This window comes from Talpa occidentalis, unplaced genomic scaffold (genome assembly GCF_014898055.3).
Source record: "Talpa occidentalis isolate TD23 unplaced genomic scaffold, MPIMG_talOcc4v2.1 talOcc4.2, whole genome shotgun sequence".
NCBI lineage: Eukaryota > Metazoa > Chordata > Mammalia > Eulipotyphla > Talpidae > Talpa > Talpa occidentalis.
The window spans coordinates 57,764,728-57,785,427 of record NW_023602073.1 but is presented as its reverse complement, the minus strand read 5'-3'; the positions used below and the strand labels follow the sequence as shown (position 1 = coordinate 57,785,427).

General features: G+C 51.8%; 2 protein-coding genes and 1 non-coding gene across 6 annotated transcripts; all 3 read right to left on the bottom strand.

Moving 5' to 3' along the window:
• Positions 1 to 5,091: 5,091 nt before the first annotated feature.
• LOC119253628 (small nucleolar RNA SNORA3/SNORA45 family) lies at positions 5,092 to 5,218 on the bottom strand. Its single transcript, XR_005127158.1, has one exon. It is a non-coding gene; the product is annotated as a small nucleolar RNA SNORA3/SNORA45 family (small nucleolar RNA).
• A 373-nt stretch (positions 5,219 to 5,591) lies between these two features.
• Positions 5,592 to 7,993, bottom strand: RPL10A (ribosomal protein L10a). Its single transcript, XM_037520873.2, has 6 exons — positions 7,938 to 7,993; positions 7,526 to 7,600; positions 7,368 to 7,448; positions 6,868 to 7,016; positions 6,099 to 6,271; positions 5,592 to 5,786 (listed from the first exon to the last, which is right to left on the bottom strand). Exons 1-6 carry the CDS (start codon positions 7,940 to 7,942, stop codon positions 5,616 to 5,618), a joined length of 654 nt encoding a protein of 217 aa, XP_037376770.1. The 5' UTR covers positions 7,943 to 7,993; the 3' UTR covers positions 5,592 to 5,615.
• A 142-nt stretch (positions 7,994 to 8,135) lies between these two features.
• On the bottom strand, positions 8,136 to 18,865 carry FANCE (FA complementation group E). 4 transcript variants are annotated; one of them, XM_037519576.2, is made up of 10 exons: positions 18,535 to 18,863; positions 16,256 to 16,859; positions 15,687 to 15,731; positions 15,320 to 15,388; positions 14,900 to 15,043; positions 14,398 to 14,521; positions 14,131 to 14,209; positions 12,342 to 12,408; positions 10,188 to 10,313; positions 8,136 to 9,509 (listed from the first exon to the last, which is right to left on the bottom strand). In XM_037519576.2, exons 1-10 carry the CDS (start codon positions 18,780 to 18,782, stop codon positions 9,408 to 9,410), a joined length of 1,608 nt encoding a protein of 535 aa, XP_037375473.1. In that variant the 5' UTR covers positions 18,783 to 18,863; the 3' UTR covers positions 8,136 to 9,407. The 4 variants fall into 4 exon arrangements, with proteins under 4 accessions (XP_037375473.1, XP_037375474.1, XP_054554719.1 ...); XM_037519577.2 differs by lacking the exon at positions 18,535 to 18,863 and adding an exon at positions 17,031 to 18,516 and having other exon boundaries at positions 8,137 to 9,509; XM_054698744.1 differs by lacking the exons at positions 15,687 to 15,731; positions 18,535 to 18,863 and adding an exon at positions 17,031 to 18,515 and having other exon boundaries at positions 8,137 to 9,509.
• Positions 18,866 to 20,700: the final 1,835 nt, after the last annotated feature.

The window sequence follows — 20,700 nt, the reverse complement described above, 5'->3', positions numbered from 1 at the left end:
GGTGCTGTGGCCTCTTGGAAGGCAGGCCCCATGGCTCTAAACAGACTCCCCAGAGCCCAGTAGAAAGCAGCGTTTCTTTAAATTTGGTTTGTTGGTTTGGATACAGAAAGCTTAATGGATTTATAAAATGGAGTGGGTTTGATTTAAATTTGGTTGATTCAACTCAATAACCCAGAAAGACTCCAAGTTCCCAAGTATTTCTAAAACACACTCATTCACTTTGCCTTAGCGTTTCCAAAACTATTTTTCCTTGCTCATTTCGAACACACGGGTGTGACTGATTTTGAAGGCCAAGGCTCTCTCCATTCACCAGCAGTCGATGACAGGACCGTAGGACTGCCTGCAGCCGACCGAGAGGGACTGATCTGAATGGAATCAGTCATTCCCCAAGATTCACAAAAATCCATTCCCAGGGGCCTCCCTGGTGTTGCAGGGGTTAAAGACAGCACTATCAAGCTATCACCAGTCACTGCAGCATGAGTTCGATCCCTGGCCAGCCAGGGAGCAACCCACATGGTGGAGCAGACCTCTCCTGCCTCGCCTGCTGCTCCCCTCAGCAGTGTATTTTAGTCAGTCTTCCTGTTCTGCTCCCCACTCTGTCTCTGGTGAGTCCTCTCGCCACCCCCCACCCCGCACCTCTGGCTTACACCCCAGTTCTTGTATGCATAAATAAATCTTTAAAAAAAAAAATTCCCAGGTTGAGCCAGACAGGTATTTGGGTACAAGTATACCCACTGATACTGCACATTCTACAAACCAAAGACTTGTGGCCACCCTGAGACCAGCAAATCTATCAGAGCCATTTTCCAACAGCTCAGATGAGGGTTACCATTAGTGAAAAAGTATTTATTATTATTATTTTATTTTATTTTTATATTCCCCATACAATTACAACCCCCTTATTTTGACCCCAAACCCTCCTTTCCCCGACCCTTCCCCATAGTGTGTCTCTGGTTCATAGTTTTTTGTTGATCAGTATTTATTATTTTTAATTATTATTTTTATTTATTTTGTAGAACTGGGGTGTAGGCCACAGGTGCAGGAGATGAGAGGGGTCACCAGAGACAGGGTGGGGAGCAGATCAGGCAGATCTCCTGAAATATACTGCTGAGGGGAGCAGTGGGATAGGCAGGAGAGGTCTGCTGTGCTGCCATATGGGTCCGCTCCCTGGCCGGGGATCGAATGCAGACCAGCAAGGTGATAACCATGAGACTTAATCCCTAGGCCACCAAAGGAGCCCAGAAAAAGTATTTTTAAACTATGTGCATTGTTATAACACCATCCCATATTAATGTAGTATGGTATAAATATTAATTTATTAAAAAGATTTTAAGATTTATTTATTTATGCATACAAGAGCTGGGGTACGGGCCAGAGATACAGGGGGGTAAGAAGATTCACCAGAGACAGAGTGGGGAACAGAACAGGCAGATTGACCGAAGTACACTGCTGAGGGGAGCAGCAGGTGAGACAGGAGAGGTCTGCTGTGGGTTGCTCCCTGGCCAGCCGGGGATCGAACTCGTACTGCAGAGTCTGCGGGTAAGTTTATACTGCAGTGCTTAACCCCTTGCGCCACCAGGGAAGCCCTCATTGTTCATTTTTTGGACACTGTTTGCTTCCTCCTCTCAAGTGTAGTACTCAGAATTCCCACCACCAGATCGCCTGTGAACCATCACCATAGTCCCTTGTGCTCTTCCCTTCCCTGTAGAATGTCTGATTTATAGTTGCCTGCTAGTTTTCCTTTTATTTTTACTGTTTTTTTTCCCCCTGATCCCTTATTTGATTCCCTTATATTCCTCCCCTAAGTGAAACCATCCGATATTTTTCTTTTTCCTTCTGACATTTCACTGAGCATAATCCCTTGTTTGATTTTGAGTCTCCACTGTAGTGATCTGGCACTGACCCCGCAACAGTCGGGAGGTGTGCCTACAGCAGGACAGGTAGCCGTATGTAATCACCATTTACAACCGCTGTTTGAGTACTGCGTGCCTTGCACTGTGCAAAAACAATCCTTTTAAGTAGGCACTACCATCTGCTGCAAATACTAGCACCATCTGCACTTTCAGATGAGAAAACAAGGTTTAGTGAGGTTAACAGACCATTCAACTGGCTCCCAGAGCTCAGTGCGGGTCTGGGATTCCCACTCAAGCAGTGCAGGGGTGGGGAGGGGTGGCACTGGGGGCTCAGCTCACAGGTAATCCCACAGGTAGGCATGTGCACAACAAATCACTGTAAACCCACTTGAGGTCTCAGGAACCTCCTCTGAAATCCTTGGCTCCACTGTGACCGACTTCACCCCTGACCACTACTGGCACAAACAGAATGACTGTTTGCTCTTAGGCTCAGAGGTGGTTTGTTTTTATCCTGGACCTTTCCTCTGCGTTCCATTGGCAACCCGAGGAGCAATCAGGGCCCATCTTAGCAAGTACTGGGACTTTGATAGCCTCATGGCCCTCAACCTTATCTTCTCTTGCTTGCTGTACTTTCAGTGTCTTGTGAGCAGCCTTGGTCAGAGGCAGGGCAAAAAGTGTATTCACCTTAGTTTTTTCTATTATTCCTCTAAGTCATCTAATCACTTTTTCTGCCTTATTTTTTAAGCTTTTTCTGATTACAAAGAGCCTAGAACTTCAATAAAATCCCTAAGAAAATTAAAGCCAGGGCCTCCCTGGTGGTGCAGCGGTTGAACACCACACTGCAAAGCTGTCCACAGCCTCTGCAGCACCGGTTCAATTCCCCGCCGGCCAGGGAGAACCCCACATGGTGCAGCAGACCTCTCCTGCCTCGCCCACTGCTCCCCTCAACAGTGTCTTTGGTCCATCTGCCTGTTCTGCTCCCCACTCTGGCTCTGGTGAATTCTCTCACCCTCCCACGCTTCTGACCTGTACCCCAGTTCTTGTATAAAATAAGTCTTTTAAAAAAAAAGAAAATTAAAGCCTTTGGGGCCTCTCTGGTGGCACAAGGGTTCAAGCCTCAGCACTATCAAGCTATCACCAGCTACTGTGGCATGAGTTCATTATCCCGACAGGGAGCTACCCACATGGCACAACAGACCTTTCCTGTCTCACCCACTGCTTCCCCTCAGCAGTGTATTTCAGTCTGCCTGTTCCGCTCCCCACTCTATCTCCCACACACACACCCCCCACCTCTGGCCTACACGCCAGGTCTTTTATGCATAAATCTTTTTTTTAAATAAAGAGGGCGGGCCTCCCTGGTGGCGCAGCGGTTGAGCGCTGGGTTGTGAAGCTGCCCGCGGCCTTTGCAGCACCGGTTTGATCCCCAGTTGCTCCCCGGCCACCAGAGGAGGGTCCCACATGGCGCGCAGACCTCTCCTGCCGCCCGCTGCTCCCCTCAGCAGTGTACTTCGGTCCTTCTGCCTGCTCTGCTCCCCGCTCTGGCTCTGGTGCATTCTCTCACCCTCCCGCGCTTCTGACTGTACCCAGTGCATGTATAAACAAAAACAAACAAATAAATAAGTAAAACATGCCTCAAATAAATAAAGAGGGTAGGGCCTCTCCGGTAGCCTAAGGGGTTAAGACCATCACTATTCCCCACACTGTCTCATGCCCCACACCTCTGGCCTGTACCCCAGTTCTTGTATGCATCAATAAACCTTAAATGGACATTTTGGTAATCTAAACTTCCAATCATCTTTACTACACATAAACTATTTCCCCTTTCAAACTGTGTTCTAGTTTTATAGCCAGTCTTGGCCCCTCTACTTATCAGTAGTTTGACAAACCTAGATGCTAACTCCCAATAACAATGGGTTATTAGAGGCTTCCCTGGTGGCACAAGGGGTTGTCTCAGCACTATGAAGCTATCAGCAGCCACTGCAGTTCAATCCCTGGCCAGGGAGCAACCCACATGGTGCAGCAGACCTCTCCTGTCTCACCCGCTGCTCCCCTCAGCAGTGTGTCTGTTAGTCCACCTGTCCGGCTCCCCACTCTTGTCTCTGGTGAATCTTCTCACCCACCTCTACACCCCTAGCCTGTACCCCAGCTCTTGTATGCATCTTTTTTTTAAAAAAAATAAACAATGGCTTATTACTAGGTCTGCCTGGTGGCACAAGGGGTTAAGCACAGCACTGTGAATTTGCTCCCCAGCCATACAGGGAGCTACCCAAATGGCAGAGCAGACCTCTCCTGTCTTGTCCACTGCTCCCCTCAGCAGTGTATTTCAGTCTGTTCCCCACTGTCTCTGGTGAATCCTGTCACCCTCCCCACCTCTGGACTGTACCCCAGTTCTTCCATGCATAAATGTATTTTAAAATAAAAAATCAGACTTAGGCCTCCCCTGGTGGCACAGCGGTTGAGCACTGGGCTGCGAAGCTGCCCATGGCCTCTGCAGTGCTGGTTCGATCCCCAGCTGCTGGCGAAGGACCCCCCACTCCCCTTGCACCACAGACCTCTCCTGTCTCACCCACTGCTCCCCTCAGCAGTGTATTTCATCAGTCTGCCTGTTCTGTTCCCCACTCTGGCTCTGATGAATTCTCTCACCCTCCCGCACTTGACTGTACCCAGTGCTTGTATAAATAAATCTTAAAATCAGGCTTCCCTAGACCAAAGCCACTTTTCCAGGGCCTCCCCAGTGGCACAGTGGTTGAACACTGGGTTGCAAAGCTGCCCACAGCCTCTTCAGCACCGGTTCGATCCCCAGCTGCAACCCGGCCACTGGAGGAGGGTCCCACATGGCGCACAGACCTCTCCTGCCGCCCACTGCTCCCCTCAGCAGTGTGCTTCGGTCCTTCTGCCTGCTCTGCCTCTGGTGAAGTCTCTCACCCTCCTGCGCTTCTGACTGTACCCAGTACATGTATAAATAAATAAATCTTTTAGAAAAAAAAAAAAAAACGCCACCTTTCCAGCAATGTTGGTGCTGTAACCCAACTTCTGGGTCACAGAAACTGCCTGGGGGGCAAAGGGCTCCAAAGTTTCCAGTTTGACTCCACCCCAGACTAAGCACCCCTAGAAAAACATTGAAAGATTAGTGTTGCAAAAGCTCCATTTTCCTCCATGTCTTAGTAAATCACTCCATTGCACAGGCTGGGGTTATGGACCACTCCCACCAGAAGCATCTAGGAACCCAATCCCAATCATGTGTCACCAGCCTGGTGACTGACTAGACCACAAAGGTCACAGCCAGTGAATAAGGTCAGTATTTGCTCTTCGAGGACTCTAGCACACTGAGGCAATAGATACCAAAGCGTGACTCTAGCCTCGATGCCAACCTCCCATTAATTCCCCATAGTAGCTAAAACAAAAAGAAATACAAGTCCTGACATACAGGAAAGCAGCTTCAGGATGCAGGCTCACAATGCCAAGGGACTTGAGGTTAAGATCACCAATACGAAGGCCCAATCTCTCATTCTACTATCAAATTGCAGGAACAACTTTGCCAGAGGCCCAGGGAACACCTCCCTCAGGGCTGTCTAGCAGCCTGTTTGGTTCTGTTGTCAAGTGTCCAACAGGTGTGAATGGGATGGCAAACTGGTTTGCAGTATGAACAGAATCACCACCTACCACTGGGAAGCCAGGAACTTCACAGGCTACAAAGTACCCACATCCCCCAACCAGACAGACTCTGATGATGGCAGCAATTAAAATTTATTAAACGGTGCCTTAGTACAGGCGCTGGGGTTTGCCCATGGTGCTCTTGATATATAAAGCCCGGACGTTTTGCCAATTCTTCTTGAGCAATGAGACCAGGAAATTGACAGCTAAGTGGATGTTGTACACAAGCTCATCATCTGTCATCTTCACGTGCCCAACAGCCACAGCCAAGCAAAGCACCTGCGTGAAGGGGAAGGTTATCAGGTTGGTAGAGAAATGGAAGAGAAAGACAAGAGTGGGCACACATCTATCTGCACGCCAAATGGCCCACCTCCCTCTCATCACCTAAAGCACAGTGGCTGACTCTGGTGAGTCTCACCAGGGCTGTCTGCAAAGCTCCAATCCAAACAGGTGAGTGGCCATGTGTGCTAAGTATCTTTAGAAATGCAAACCAAGGCTCCTATTTAGCTAAATGTGGATAACCTTCAGGGCCCTGCCACCTTCACCCTGGCTTTAGCCACATGTCCCTACCACACAGGAAACCAGATGTACCTTCTTCATTTGGAACTTGATGGTGGACTTTACTTCATCAACTTTAGCCACCATGTTCTCATTGTGGGTCAGCAAAGAAGGGAACTTTCCAGCCTTATTCAGGCCTGGACCCAGGATTCGTGGGATCTGCTTGATCAGAGACTCAGAAGCCAAAAATGCATCGTACTTCTTGGCTGGTAAAAAAGAGATGATGTTTAGAAACTGGCCCTCGATGGCAGACCTCCAAAACAGAGATCTGTACCCACTGCAAGTATAGGCCTCCAACCAGGACACTCCACCACAGCTGCAGGACAGTCTTTCCTAACACTCTCCCAAACCTAGTTTATCTCCATCCTCTGGACTTTTTACTAGTCAATAGTCACATCACATTGTACCAGAAGCCCCAGCTGGCCCACAGCCCATGTTGCAATGGAAAATTACAATTGGATCCAAGCCGAAAATTCAGGCTACCTCCAAGGCATTAGAGACTAATGTCTTGGGGCATTAGGCCATAGAGACAAAGACTAAAATGTCCAATTCAGAACACATCAGCACCTCACAAGTCAATAGACTTGACCTCTCTAGAGAGCCACTGCCTGCCCTCTTCCCCTGACCAAAATCCAATCTTCAAGCAAACACAGGAAACTTCAGTTTACCTAGCCTCAGCAGATCCCGCTCATAATTCTAGCCCCTTCATTAAAAAAACCCAAATGGCAGAGGTACCCCTTTGGCAGCGCTCCAAGCTAACTCTGGTCCATTCCCCACACACCACCACCCCGGCCCTGCTCACCCAGCTTCTTCACCAGCTTCTTATTCTTGTTCAGCTTCTTCAGCGCCTCGATGTCCATGTGGGGGATGTCCACAGCCTTCGCCTCGTCACAGTGCTGCTGGTCTCCCAGCACACACACAGAGAACTTGGGGCGGGGGGTGGACTTAAGCCTGCGTTTTGGGGAACAGAACCAGTCACGCCCAGCTCGGGGTCCAAGGACAGGTGAGTGGTCCGGGACCGCAGCCGCTGCTGAGCCTTACCCCGTGTCCACAGTCACCAACAGCCAGCCTGGCTTCTCAGACTGGCCGGCGGGCTCGGCCGAGGCCTCCCCACGCCTCCCCTCTTGTTTTAAGACCCAGGGTGGGGGTCCGTCCAGACTCGCCTGCCCGAGGCAAGGGTCCGAACTACCCGCGCGCTTCAGTGGCGCCCGTGCCCGTCTGCCTCCGGCTCAAGGCGAGCCCCGACGGCGGAGACCCACACGGGGGGCACTGAGGGCCGGGTGGGATCGGAACGGTGCCAACCTGACGGTGCCCGAGAAACGCTTGTCCTTTTGAGGGTCATAGTTCTTCAAGCTGATCTGCAGCTCCACCGTCTCCAAAAACCTGAGGGAGAGAAAGCAAGTGACGCCCCGCCCGCGGCTCCGGCCCCGGCGCCCGCCCGCCCGCCGGCCCGCGCTTACTTGCGGCGCTTGCGCTGGTTCCCGTGCAGGACTTCGCGCACCGCCTCGTACAGCGTGTCGCGGGAGACTTTGCTGCTGCGGGAGACAAGCAAGACGAACGCTCAAGACCTCCGGCGTGTCCGCGAAGCCTCAGGCTTCCAGGCGAGGGCGGCGCGGGGGCCACACTCCACGATTCAGGGCGCCACGTCGGACGCTCTGGGTCCCAGAACCTGATCCGAGCCCCGAGAGCCGCTACTGTCGGCCAGGTCTGGGCGCGAACTCCAATGGCGGACCCGCAAGCCGACCATCCGGGCAGGAAATGCCCCCCGTGAAACACTGGCAAAGACCCCCCCCATTCCGTCTGCAGGGTCTCCCACCCCACGAGGGTGTGTGGGGGAGGATGAACGCGGATAGCACTCTACACGTTACTTACCTCATGGTGCCTCCCGCAGCAGTAGCCGGAAAAGAGGCTAGCAGCCACCGCGCATGCGCTCAAATACGGGCCTTGTTCTCGCGAGACATGCCTTTTCCGGTGGCTTCCCTCCCGAGCGCCGCGCTCTGTGGCCGCTGGGGGGCGCCGCGCTGCGCCGCAGCTCTGTAGCTAGGCGAGGACCCGAGATGCTGCAGGCCAGCGCGCCCCGTTGCACCGAGATCGCTATTCGCGCCCGCTACTGCCAGGCTCTTAGGGAACAGACCGGGTCCAGGGTTCAAGCTTCAATAGTCGCACGTCCTGGGCACCGCACCGTGATCGCCGCTGAGAGCGTGCAATTCCTGTGTTTTGTCTCAAATCTCCGCTGTCCACTTCCAGCTGACCCTGGCACCCGCTTCAGCTCTCTGAAGCAGGCTTTACTCCTGACCTCTCCCTCCTCATCTGGTTCTAACTGGGGACTCATGGCTTCTGAGAGGAAGTTGAGAAAGGAAAGCTCAAGACTCAAGGCTCTGCTCCTAGCCTCTCAAGCTTTAAAGTGGGGGAGAGCTGGCAAGGTACTGGAATGAACTTTCACCTGACAGTTGATTCAGGTGAGCGTTTACTAGAAGGGCCTGGCTAGGCACAGTGGGAATTTAAGGATGGACGACAGACTTGCCCACGGTATTGCAAACTCTTAAGGTTTCTTCTGCTCTTTCCTGGGTCCAACAGGCCCCAGCCTCTTCTCAGCACAAATAACTTAAACCCAGCAGCCCTTCGGATTTCTCCTGAAATATCATCTGCCCAAAAGCCTTTCCAAACTCCACACTAAATCACCCCCAGCTTTCAGCCCCCGTCCGTGGTGGGACTGGAGCTGGTGGTATCACATATTATCTGGCCCGACAGAAAATGAATGAATGAACTTCACAACCACCAGGAAAAAGATGACCCTTGTCACTGAGCAGGATGGGAGTGAGGTTTGTATGTGTGTATCTATGTGAATGTTCACTTTCAACATACACCCAGTTAATAGGCAGGCAGGTACTGCTTCTAATAAGACATTATTGAATTTTCTGCTTTTTATTAAATACCAATGATAAATTATTCCAGCCAGAAATAAGTACACAGAAGGTCCTAATACACACTTGAGATTACAGGGCTCCTGGAGCATCATTCATCTCCTCTGGTTCTGCTCTGACCATTCTGCCTATCAGTTTCTGTCCCCTCAGCCTGAGGAAGCAATGTCAAGGAGTTAGCGCAGGGTCAGCAGCACTTGGAAATACAGCTCATCTGGCCCATTTAGTTCAGGACCCTCCCTGCTGGCTGGGAGGCCTAGATCGCCTCTCTGCAGCCTGGAGCAGAGAGGCAGCTGGTTCCTAGAATAACAAGGCTCATTGCAGGCAAGGGGTCAAGGGGTCAGGGTGAGGTGCTGAGGGCAGAAGTGTCCTTCAGGACTCTGGCAAGGTAGCTCCAGGAGTGTGGTCCCTCGGTAGATGGTCAGGGCGCCAGATGTCGCAGGGCAGCCCACAGGGATTTCCTGAGGAAAGTGGTGTTGGGTTCCAGAGCTGTGGTCAGGCCCAGCCTCTGAGTCTCAGTGATCTGAGAAGGAAAAGTCTTTTCAGGACTCCATAGGTTGATCCCTCCCCACCCCCCTTTGCCCCACAAGCTGTGTTTAGGAAGCAGAAAGGAAACCAGGCCACAAGGACAATGGAAGAAGATGACTACCTGAGCAATCGAACCTTATTATTTCACTATGATTAAGCAAGGTCTTTGGATTCAGGTGGAGCTGCGGTCAAACACTAGCTGTACAACTTACTAAGTTAGCCACATTAAGAACAGTTGGCAATTATTGGGCACTTCCTGTGTGGGAGCACTTTATATGCATTACTTCATATAATCCTCACAACCCTCCCATTTTACAGATGAGTAAACTGAAGTTCAGAGACACTCCAGTGCTCACCTCTCACCTGGCTCCTCCCAGATATGATATGTTTATCATCTGTCCCCCTCGCACTTGCCCTCTAGGGAAGAGGGGTCAACTCAAGGGCAGGAACTACACTGCGGTCACTGTTGATTTCCCAATGCCCCACACAGCATCTGTCCCATGGTAGTGTTGACTAGATGAAAGAACTCCAAAGAAGTCCCATTCCCCAGTCCAGGGCTTGAATCTGTAATTTTCCTGGCTAATGCTCAGTGTTTTTCTCCCTGCAAACATCTGGACACCCTGTGGCAGGATCAGAGCAGCAGGACCGGTCTCATGGCCCTATCAACACTCACAATGGCCTGATACTTGTTCATCACTGTCAGCATGAGCTTGGCGTAGGCCATGGATGTACAGGCTGCTGGCCCTTCTTTACAGAGCTTCTCCATCAAGACATCGAACTTCTCAGGGGTCATCTCCACCTGCACATGGGGAGATGGAGCAGTAGCAGAAGCAAGGCCCTGGCAGGGCATCCCAGGTGGCGTAAGGGGTTAAGCATCAGCACTATGAAGCTATCTGCAGCACTACAGCATGAGTTCAATCCCTGGCCAGGGAGCTACCCACATGGCGCAGCAGACCTCTCCTGTCTCACCTGCAGCTCCCCTCAGCAGTGTATTTCTTTTTTTTTTTTTTAATAATTTTTTTTTAATAGAGGCATGTTTTATTTATTTGTTTGTTTGTTTGTTTGTTTATACATGCACTGGGTACAGTCAGAAGCGCGGGAGGGTGAGAGAATTCACCAGAGCCAGAGCGGGGAGCAGAGCAGGCAGAAGGACCGAAGTACACTGCTGAGGGGAGCAGCGGGCGGCAGGAGAGGTCTGCGCGCCATGTGGGACCCTCCTCTGGTGGCCGGGGAGCAGCCGGGGATCGAACAGGCACTGAAGAGGCCGCGGGCAGCTTCGCAACCCAGCGCTCAACCGCTGCGCCACCAGGGAGGCCCCTCAGCAGTGTATTTCAGTAGATCTGCCTGTTCTGCTCCCCACTGTCTTTGGTGAATCCTCTCACCACCACCCACCTCTGGCCTATACCGCAGCTCTTATATGTGAAAATAAATAAATCTTTAAAAAAAAAAAAGAAAAAGAAAAAGACCTGGACTCTTCATTCAGTTAGTCCTGGATTCAATTCCCAACGCCATGGTTTCCTAAGGGGGCAAGTCATTCAATCAAGCAAAGCCTCGGTTTCCACATCTGTAATAGGGGACTCATTAAATATCTAACTCCGAAGACTGTGGAAAGGATTACATGAGATAATGCATCAAAAGCCTGGCACAGAGAGCTCAGAAAATGGTAGCTACTGTTGCAAAGGCTTCAAAGTAGAACCAATGGGAAGCCAAGGATCCCTATCCTGGCTTGGTGGTTGAAGATAGAAAAGAGCTGAATGTATAAAAGAGAAGCTACAAGGCGTACCCCCAGCATAGTAACAACAGCTCTTCACAAGACTTTAATAAAGTACTTTCTATGTATCAGGCACTGTTCTACACACTTGATACCAACTACATCATTCCAACCTCAACCTAGTCTTATGTGAGAAGTACAATCCTTTGGTAGATGAGGAAACTGAAGCATAAAGAAATCAGGCCAGCTATCCAAGTTATAAACAAATGAGGTAGAATTTTAGGTACTAACACAGAAAAAATGCCAAAATAAGTGAAAAAAAAAAGCAAATTATAAAGCACTGAGTGGGGTATGTTACTCTCTCTGAGAAAAGCAGTGGGAAAGTGCATTTAAACGTGTTTCTTTTTATCTATGAAACATCTCTGGGAGGGTTCCCGTGAAACTAGTAAAATTGGTTAGCCCTAGGGAGGATAATCTGGATGACTCAGGGAGAGGAAAGGGGAATATTTCCCACTGTATCCTTTCCAACATTCAAAATTGTGAACATATGAACCTACCACTTACTTAAAAATAAAGTTAAATTCACACACACATGAAAAGTCCCTCCCTGGGCCTCCCTGATGGCGCAAGGGATTGAGCGTCAGTACTATGAAGCAATCTGCAGCTACTCCAGTGCGAGTTTGATCTCTGGCCAGGGAGGTGACCCACATGGCGCAGCAGACCTCTCCTGCCTCGCCTGCTGCTCCCCTCAGCAGTGTATTTCAGTCAGTCTGCCTGTTCTGTTCCCCACTCTGCCTCTGGTGAATCCTCTCATCCTCCACACCTCTGGCCTATACCCCAACTGTTGCATGCACAAATAAATAAATCTTTAAAAAAAAAAAAGTCCCTTCCCAAGTCCACACAACTTGTAAGAGGTAGAAGTGGGGTTTACCATGCAGTCAGTTCTCTGTGACCAGCCTTTCAAGCCCTAAGACTCTCCCATTAACACAGGGTACCCTGCTGGACGGTGGCTGTCCTACCTCCCCCTCCATCACTGAAAGGATCAGAAGCCACGAGCCCATGCCTGTCACACACGGGGCACTTCCGCATCCACTCTTGGTGTGGTAGCTCACTCACCTGCCGCTCCAAGAGTGCCTGCAACACTGAAAAAGTCTCTTCCTTCCAGGGAAGCTCCAAGATCTGCCTGCAAAGCACAGGTCACAGTGAAAGAAGCCCAGCCTCGCACCCAAGGCTGGGTGTCTACTGCTCCTCTTCCCAAAGCAGGGCAAGGGCCTGAGGACAGCCATGAATCCCAGGCAAAGAGGAAGCAGTCAGAGCACCCGTGATGTGGTCAGCCACCCAGTAGCCACTGCCAAGGTGCCCATTCTCAGTGCTGGGAAGCCCCAAGGAGCTGACAATGAAAGACTTGGCAGTGAGATGTACAAAGGTCCCCTGAAAAATGACCAGGAGTTGAGAGTGAATCCTGAGTACAAAAGGTGAAGGCAACCCAGGAGAGAGGATGAAGATGGAGTGAGACGTGGGCCTCCCCGGCGGCGCAGTGGTTGAGCACTGGGTTGCGAAGCTGCCCGCAGCCTCTGCAGCACCAGTTCGATCCCCGGCTGCTCCCCGGCCATCAGAGGGTCCCACATGGCATGCAGACCTCTCCTGCCGCCCGCTGCTCCCCTCAGCAGTGTACTTCGGTCCTTCTGCCTGCTCTGCTCCCCGCTCTGGCTCTGGTGAATTCTCTCACCCTCCCGCTCTTCTGACTGTACCCAGGGCTTGTATAAATAAATAAAAAATAAATAAATCTTTAAAAAAAAAAAAAAAAAGATGGAGACGGCAGCAAGGCTTCTCAAAAGAGAGCCTCCTCAAGCCATGGCGAGGTCCAGCCCAGCTGCCTGGTCCTACTGCGCCGTTCTCAGTTTGTTTGGAAAAGCAGCATGTCATGCAAATAGGCTCGGGTTTGCTCCTAGGCTTTACCACTTGCTGGCTATGTGACCTCTGGCCGAGCCCCTTGAGCTCTCTGAGCTTCAGTTTTTCCATCTCTCAGGCTGCAGCACCAACTACACCTCCTGGGACTACATGAAGACTGAGATCAAGAATCTAAGGCACAGAGAAAGTGTTTGATACTCATTGCTTCTCCATGTCTGCATCTTGATTCCCCAATTTTAATACTTAAATTTAACACCAACTTAATAATATTTGAGCAATTACTGAATATAGCACTGCTGACTACAGGTCTTTACGTATTAGCATGGGGGTGTAGGCCAGAGGTGCGGGGGGTGGGGGTGGTGGTGAGAGTATTCACCAGATACAGAGTGGGGAGCAGAACAGATATACACTGCTGAGGGGAGCAGCGGGCAAGACAGGAGAGGTCTGCTGCGCCACGTGGGTCAGCTCCCTGGCCGGGGATCGAACTCAGGCCATAGAGGTAAGAGCGCTGAGACTTACTTAACCTCTAGGCCACCAGGGAGGCCCTGCATTAGCATGTTTAACATCAGAAAAATCCTACACTGTCATCGCCATTTTTCATATTCCATATTCTCCTGGGCTCAGGAATTTAGTTCATTAAAAGATAAGGTTGAGATTTGAAACCATGTCCATCTGACCCCAGAGCCTTGTGCCTAACCATTGCACCATGTCCCAGCTATACTGTGAATTACTCAGAACAACCCCAGCAGCGGGGGGCAGAACAGGGAAAAACAGGAGTATGGCTTGGGAATGTGCACGGGATAGCAACTTGTACAGGGCCAGTTGAGAAGGTATAAGCCAGGTGCAGGTAATAGTGCTGGGGGGCTTTGGCTGTGATGTCACCCATCTGTCAGGCCAGGGTCTAATGCCTTGCCAGCACCAACGCCAGAGTGCCAGGAGCAGGACTGGCCAAGGGAGGAGCAGGAATAGGCAGCATGGAAGCCTGTACACTCACCCTAGCAGTAGAAGCTGAGTGTCTGGCTCCAGGGACCTGTCCTTCATAAGGCAACACAGTAACTCTGTTTGAGCTGGACCTGGGTAGGAAAGAGCAGGGGACAGTCTGGGAGTAGGTGGCAGGAGAGGATGGGACTAGGAGGTACCGTCAGGGAAGCAACTGGTGTCTTTACTTATTTTATACCCAACTGCTGCCAGGGCCACCCTGCTAAAGGGTGCCAGGAACACAGGGCAGAGCTACCAGGCCTGGGGCTGGTTCCAGAATTACCTATTCCTGGGGCCTGGAGCACAGGACCAAGGAGGGCTCTACAGAAAGAGTAGGTATACTTGGCACAGAAGGAGGTCAGGGCAGTCGTGAGCAGGCGGGAGGCTGAGGAAGTCAGGGTAAGAATCTATAGTCAATGGGGAGGAAATCATTAAGCATTTATTCTTCCCTTCATAAATGTCAGATCCATAGTTCAAACGGTAATACAGATTACAGAGGAAAACAATATATTTTATTCAGGACTTACAAGGACCCAGCCTTTGGAAAGACTCAAAAAGCACCTCATCCCAGCTCCCAAACCCAAAAGCCCTTTCAGCAGCTTCTAAGGGGTCTGGGGCCCAAGAGGAAGGAGTCAGATGGCATGAGGGTGGGCAGCCTGGGGGTCCATGCCATCCCCTTGCCTCAGGAGGCCCCAAAGGAAAGTCGCTTGCATGGCTAGGAACCCCTTCTCCCAGCCATCACCCTGCTGAGGGCTCAGCCCCTCCCACATTTCCTTGGCACTTACCCGCCCAAGAAAGAGGCTCCTGGTCAGCACAGTAGCGTTGCCAAGGCTGAGATCTGGTGAGAGGGCCAGCAGCCAGGTGCTGAGCTGCAGGAGACCTGTGTCCGAGAGCTGCGGGAGCTGCAGCTGGGCACACAGCAGGTCCATCTGCCAAGCAGGAGGAAAGACAGGGGGACACTCAGACTGTCCCTGCTAGGCTGTCTTCAGCCTCAAGCACTTGGGCGGAAGAGGCAGGGCAAGGAAAGTCTGGAAAGTTGCCCTAGAGGAACCAGGGCTGAAGGAAACCACTGAGCGTGATCACAGCACCTGAGTCCGAAAACCTGACAAAATTCCCTCCCTAAATATGCACTTGAGTCCGGGAAATGGAAAAAGGCTGGGGAGAGGGGATGTATGCTCAGGGCTGGGCCGTCTTTCTGGGCTCACCTGGCTGGGACTACATTCATGGAGAAGCTGCAGCTCAACTGGGGGGTCACCTTCCAGCCTCTCCAACCCCTGGGAAGATAAATCCCACATTAGTGCTGCTGTGCGTCACACTAAGTCACGGAGTCCCTCCCACACCCACCCCCTTACATGGGCACAGGGGGTGACTGAGGACCCTGGAAGACGCGGCAGAGGAGAGAAACATGTCTGGAGTTACTTATCTGTTCCTGGACCAAGAAAAGTCCCTGCAGTGACTGTCCTCAGACCTTCACTCCAACCCTGCCCCCCAGTCCTACCCGGCTGGAACCTCACTGCACAGAGGCTTCCCTGGGCACAGCTGGGGTATTGTGAGCAGGGTGGGGCCAGTCACCTCTCTGTAGGTCTTTAGCCGCTGCTGCAGCCTGGGAACCAAGTCCTGCAAAGGAGAGCCCAGTCACCACCCAGTCCTGACCCCCATCGTGTGGCCACAAGTGCAGTCCTGACTCCCTCTCCTGAGAAGGCCCCAGCTCAGTGGGAGCTGTTGGGCAGAGATGATTCAAGAGAGCCAAGAACACGAAGCCTGTATCCTGAACTTGAAAATTCAAATTAGACAAGTCCTGTGTCAATCAGCTCTGCATTCTTGTCTTGTTTGCATCCACCCTAATGGGGACAGACCCAGGCCTTGGGCTGGGTACCAGCATGGGGTGGCAGGAGTGGCTCCAGAGGGTCTCCTCTTGCCGGGAACACTTTAGCCCCAAGTGAGATCATTACGCCAAGGGTTTCCCATCTCCAGGAGTGGATAATGGGGACCGTGACTGCCTTCCCTCAACCCTGCCCACCTTCCCTTGCTCCAAGGACTAGTCACCCCAATTGAGAAAGTGTCCCAAAGAGCTTTTAACCTGATAAATCCCCACCCCTGAAGGATCACTCCAACTAAATCCAGTCTCCTCACCCTAATACCTGGATAGCTTTGGGCAACTCCAAACTCGCAGCTGTGCCCTTAGCATCCTCCAGACTCTGACCAGGCTCTCTGGGCTCCACCCCCACAACATGTGGCTTCTTAACAGGTGATGTACTTTCTCCATCTGCCAGGGATTCCAATGATTCCTGCTCAGCTGTCTCATGACATTCTTCTTCTATTTCCAAACAACGGAATCGTTTGGGAGTCCTTTCCCCTTGGGAACTGCCAGGGTCATCTTCTGGCTCCTTTCTGCGCTTCCCAGGCTGCTGGGAGTCCCTCTCTTCTTCCTCTTTGGGGTTTGGGGTCTGGGGCAACTTCAATCTCCTGCCGCCTTGGCACAACTGCCTACATAGGCCTTGGAGCTGACTCTGGCACCTTTTAGACAATGGGGACGCTTCTTCAGTGGAGAACCCAAGTCCCAGATCTCTTCGCAGCAATTCCCCCAGGGCTCTGAGCCAGACATCAGGGTCAGGGCTTGCGTCCTGCTGAGCAATCCGCAGCACTGGGAGGAGCTTGCTTTCAGGCAATGATGGCTGAACAGCTATCAACAGGGTCATCAGGTTCCTCTGGCATAACTGGGGCAGTCGCAGCAGCAGTGGTTTCCTGAGAGGAAGAGTGAATTTTAGGTGCCTTGAAGGATGCATATGGCAGACTGAGTAAAGATGGGGGCTAGATGGCACCAGGCAAGGGGGTTGGGAGATGGTGCCTATCAGTATGAAGAAGGGGAACAGTATGAGTCATTCAACATGTTCATTATCTACTCTATGCTAGTACCTGCTCTTCTTCGCCATGCTTGGTTTTTTTTTAAGATTTATTTTATTTTATTTATGCATACAAGATCTGGGGTGCAGGCCAGAGGTGTGGGGGATGAGAGGATTCACCAGAGACAGAGTGGGGAACAGAACAGGCAGACTGAAATACACTGCAGAGGGAAGCAGCGGTTAAGACAGGAGAGGTCTTCTGAGCCATGTGGGTCAGCTCCCTGCCTGGGATCGAACTGTGCTGGGGATCAAACTGTGCTGCCATGGCTGCTGATAGCTTCATAGTGCTGTGACTTAACCCCTTGTGCCACCAGGGAGGAAGAAAAAAAAATGTAAAAATAATACTCCCAAGATGCCGTGCAACCCATGGCTTGCAGACCTGTGCTCCCTTGGTAATTTCCTGGAACTCAGAGTTACTCATTTGCCCAGTTCTGATGTTCAAGAACATGTGTTCCTGAGAGGTAGGGACAGCATCTCCTTCCTGTGACCCAGCCCCCAAAACAGCAGCAGCCCACAGCAGGCATTTGGGGCACGTTTATTAGATGGATTGTCTCAGAATAAGTATCCAGTCAACAACAAGGACTGCTGAGGAGAGAGCAATGTAGCCGACTGCATGTCATGAAGACATGAATCCAGATGCTGTGTGACCTGGGATTTGTTGGTGTGGCAAGCCATGGCTACACCCATCATGCTTCTGTCTACACGACTTTGCAAGGCTGTTTGTCATTGAAAGGTCCATGCAGGAAGCCAGAATGCAGGAGCCAACCAGGAAGCCCACCTGGGGGGCAGGAATGTGGATACCTGCCTGGAGGACTCAGACAATGAGCCTCCCCCCACTCCCTACGAGTCTCATCTCAGACAAAGAACCTCTACCTGCCCTACAAACTTTTCCCACCTTAGAGCCCAACTACCCACCTGACCTCTCCTCACCCTATAAAATCCTGCTTCCCCCTAACAACGTGCGCGACTCCACTGACCCCCGCGTTGGGTCTGTGAGGTCCGCCTGGGGCGCAATAAACTTTCCCTCCCTTTGAGAAATGTAGCCTGGCTCTCCTTTTCTTTACTGCGCCGAACCTTTCAGTCATCACATACAGGCACTTTACAGAACTTATTTCTTTGTGGAAAATAAACAGAGAGAAACTAATCACTAAAAAGATGGTCAATCTGGGCCTCCCTGGTGGCGCAAAAGGTTAAGACACAACCTATGAAGCTGTCCCCATGCACTGCATCAGGAATTCGATGCCCGGCCGGGGAGATGCCCACGTGGCACGGCAAACTTCTCCTGACTCGCCCGTTGCTCCCCTCAGCAGTGTATTTCAGTCAACCTGCCTGTTCGGTTCCCCGCTCTGTGGTGAATCCTCTCGCCCCCCACACCTCTGGCCTGTATCCCAGTTCCTATATGCATAAATAAATCTTTAAAAAAATAATAAAAAATAAATAAAAGCACCGCCTCGCGCGGTTGTGAGGGCGAAAACGCAGCGCCAGCGGCCGCCAAGCAGGAGGGCCGGACGACTTACAGCTTCAGGCGTTTGTCCGGGCCCTCAACGACCGGCTCCTCCCGGCACAGCGCCTCGAGGACGCGGTCCCAAGTGAAGGGCTCCCCGCTGCGGCTGCCCAGCGCCCGCAGCACCCCCAGGCCGCGCCGCGCCCCCTCGGGCCCCGCCTGCAGCGCCCGCAGCAGGAGGCGGACGGGGGCCTCCAGCTGAGCCCAAAACGCCGGCTCAGCATCCTCGGCCCCGGCGGGCGCCGCCTCTGGGGCCGCCATACCGCGCCGCCCCAGCTCTGGTTTCGGGGTTCAGCCCCCAAGCAGAGGGAAAGGGAGCAGCTTGCAGCGCCGGGCCCCTCCGGGGCGCTGGGAAGCCGCCACCGCCTGCCCCGCCGCCCCGCGAGCCGGGAAGTTTAGCGCGCGAAAGCAGAGGACGACAGAGGGGCGTGGTCGGGGCGGGACCGGACGTGAGGAGACCGGAAGGGGCGGGGCCGGGAGGGAAAAGCCCCGAGAGTTGGCGTGAGGGGGCGGGGCGAAGGGCGCGCGTGTATTGACGAGTGGGCGGAGTAAAGGTCGGGGCGGAGCCAGAGCAAGAGAGTTGCTTGGGGGCGGGATCAGCCCCGAGAGTTGGGTGGAGGGAGGCGGAGCGGGGCTGGATGTGGGGTCCTGAACTCTCTTACTTTCTCCACAGCTCCCTGAAGTGTAGGGCTGCAGAATGGATGTCAGGAGTCGCGTTGTACTTCGGGATACAAACTGCACTTGCATTTAATTTTAGCTGACAGCCTTGCTCTTTGTAGATAGGTTTTACTCTAGGATTTGCTCACAATGTATCACCCCATCATAACTTCATCACTTTCACAGACCATCAACTGCTATCATTCGGGTTTCAGTCCTCTCCAAAATTATTATTTGAGGGCCTCCCCTGGTGGCGCAGCGGTTGAGCGCTGGGTTGCGAAGCTGCCCGCAGCCTCTGCAGCGCCGGTTCGATCCCCGGTTACTCCCTGGCCACCGGAGGAGGGTCCCACATGGCGCGCAGACCTCTCCTGCCGCCCGCTGCTCCCCTCAGCAGTGTACTTCGGTCCTTCTGCCTGCTCTGCTCCCAGCTCTGGCTCTGGTGAATTCTCTCACCCTCCCGCACTTCTGACTGTACCCAGTGCTTGTACAAATAAATTAAAAAATAATAAAAAAAATTATTTGATGTACAAATACCCCTGAGGATAGGGTTGCAATAAAACCTACTGCCACCGATATGGTAAAAGATCTTGCTGTGAATTTCCAGAAAATCACCCTTGCTCTGGGGGCCAGGAGTGACTCCACTTCCCATGGTTTCAGTTTAAGGAAATCAGAAGGAGGCAAGCTTCCAGGAAGGGGTGGGGTGAGGGGAATCACTGCAGAGGGAAGGAAAAAAGGGGAAAGGGAGAAAACCCTATAAATGCTACTTTGAGCTCCAGCTTGCATTTCCATCCTCCCATCTTCTGCACACACTTTCCTTCACTCAATAAATCTTTACTGAGCACCTAGGAACTGGGAATACAGGGGACCCTTGCCCTTATTGCCATTCAAGCTGCGACAGACAAACAACTAAATAAATGAACAAAAGAATGTTTGATTGTGTTAAGTACCTTCAAGAAGAATAGAGCAAGGAAGGGAGATAGGGTAAGGTAATTTTAAATAGAATGGTCAGGCAAAATGAACCAGAAGGAGATAAGAGAGCAAGAGGTCTGCGGGGACCCTGTTTCAGGCAGAGAAGACAGAAAATGCAAAAGGTCCTGGGACAGAAGCTTGGCTGGAGCAGAGTGCACTCGCTGGGGAGTAATGAGATCCAGATCGCCTGAGGCCTGGAGGTCACAAAGACTTTGGCTTTCACTCTGAGTTGTATGGAAAGCCATGGGAGTATTTTGACCTTGAGCTGATTTCCATTCAAGCCAAGATTTTAATTTTTTTCCCCAAAATGTCTTCAAGAGAACTATTGAAAAAGACTAAGAAATATTCCTTAAATAGTGTCTTCTTTGCAAAGGCCAAAATAGTGGGCAGGAAAGAAGTTTCTCCCACTTATATCTCAGATTAGCGGTTCTAATTTTTTTAAAAAAGATTTATTTATGCATACAAGACCTGGGGTACAGGCTAGAGGTGTGGGGCGGGGGGTGGGGTGTGGGGAGGTGAGAGGATTCACCAGAGACAGAGTAGGGAACAGAAC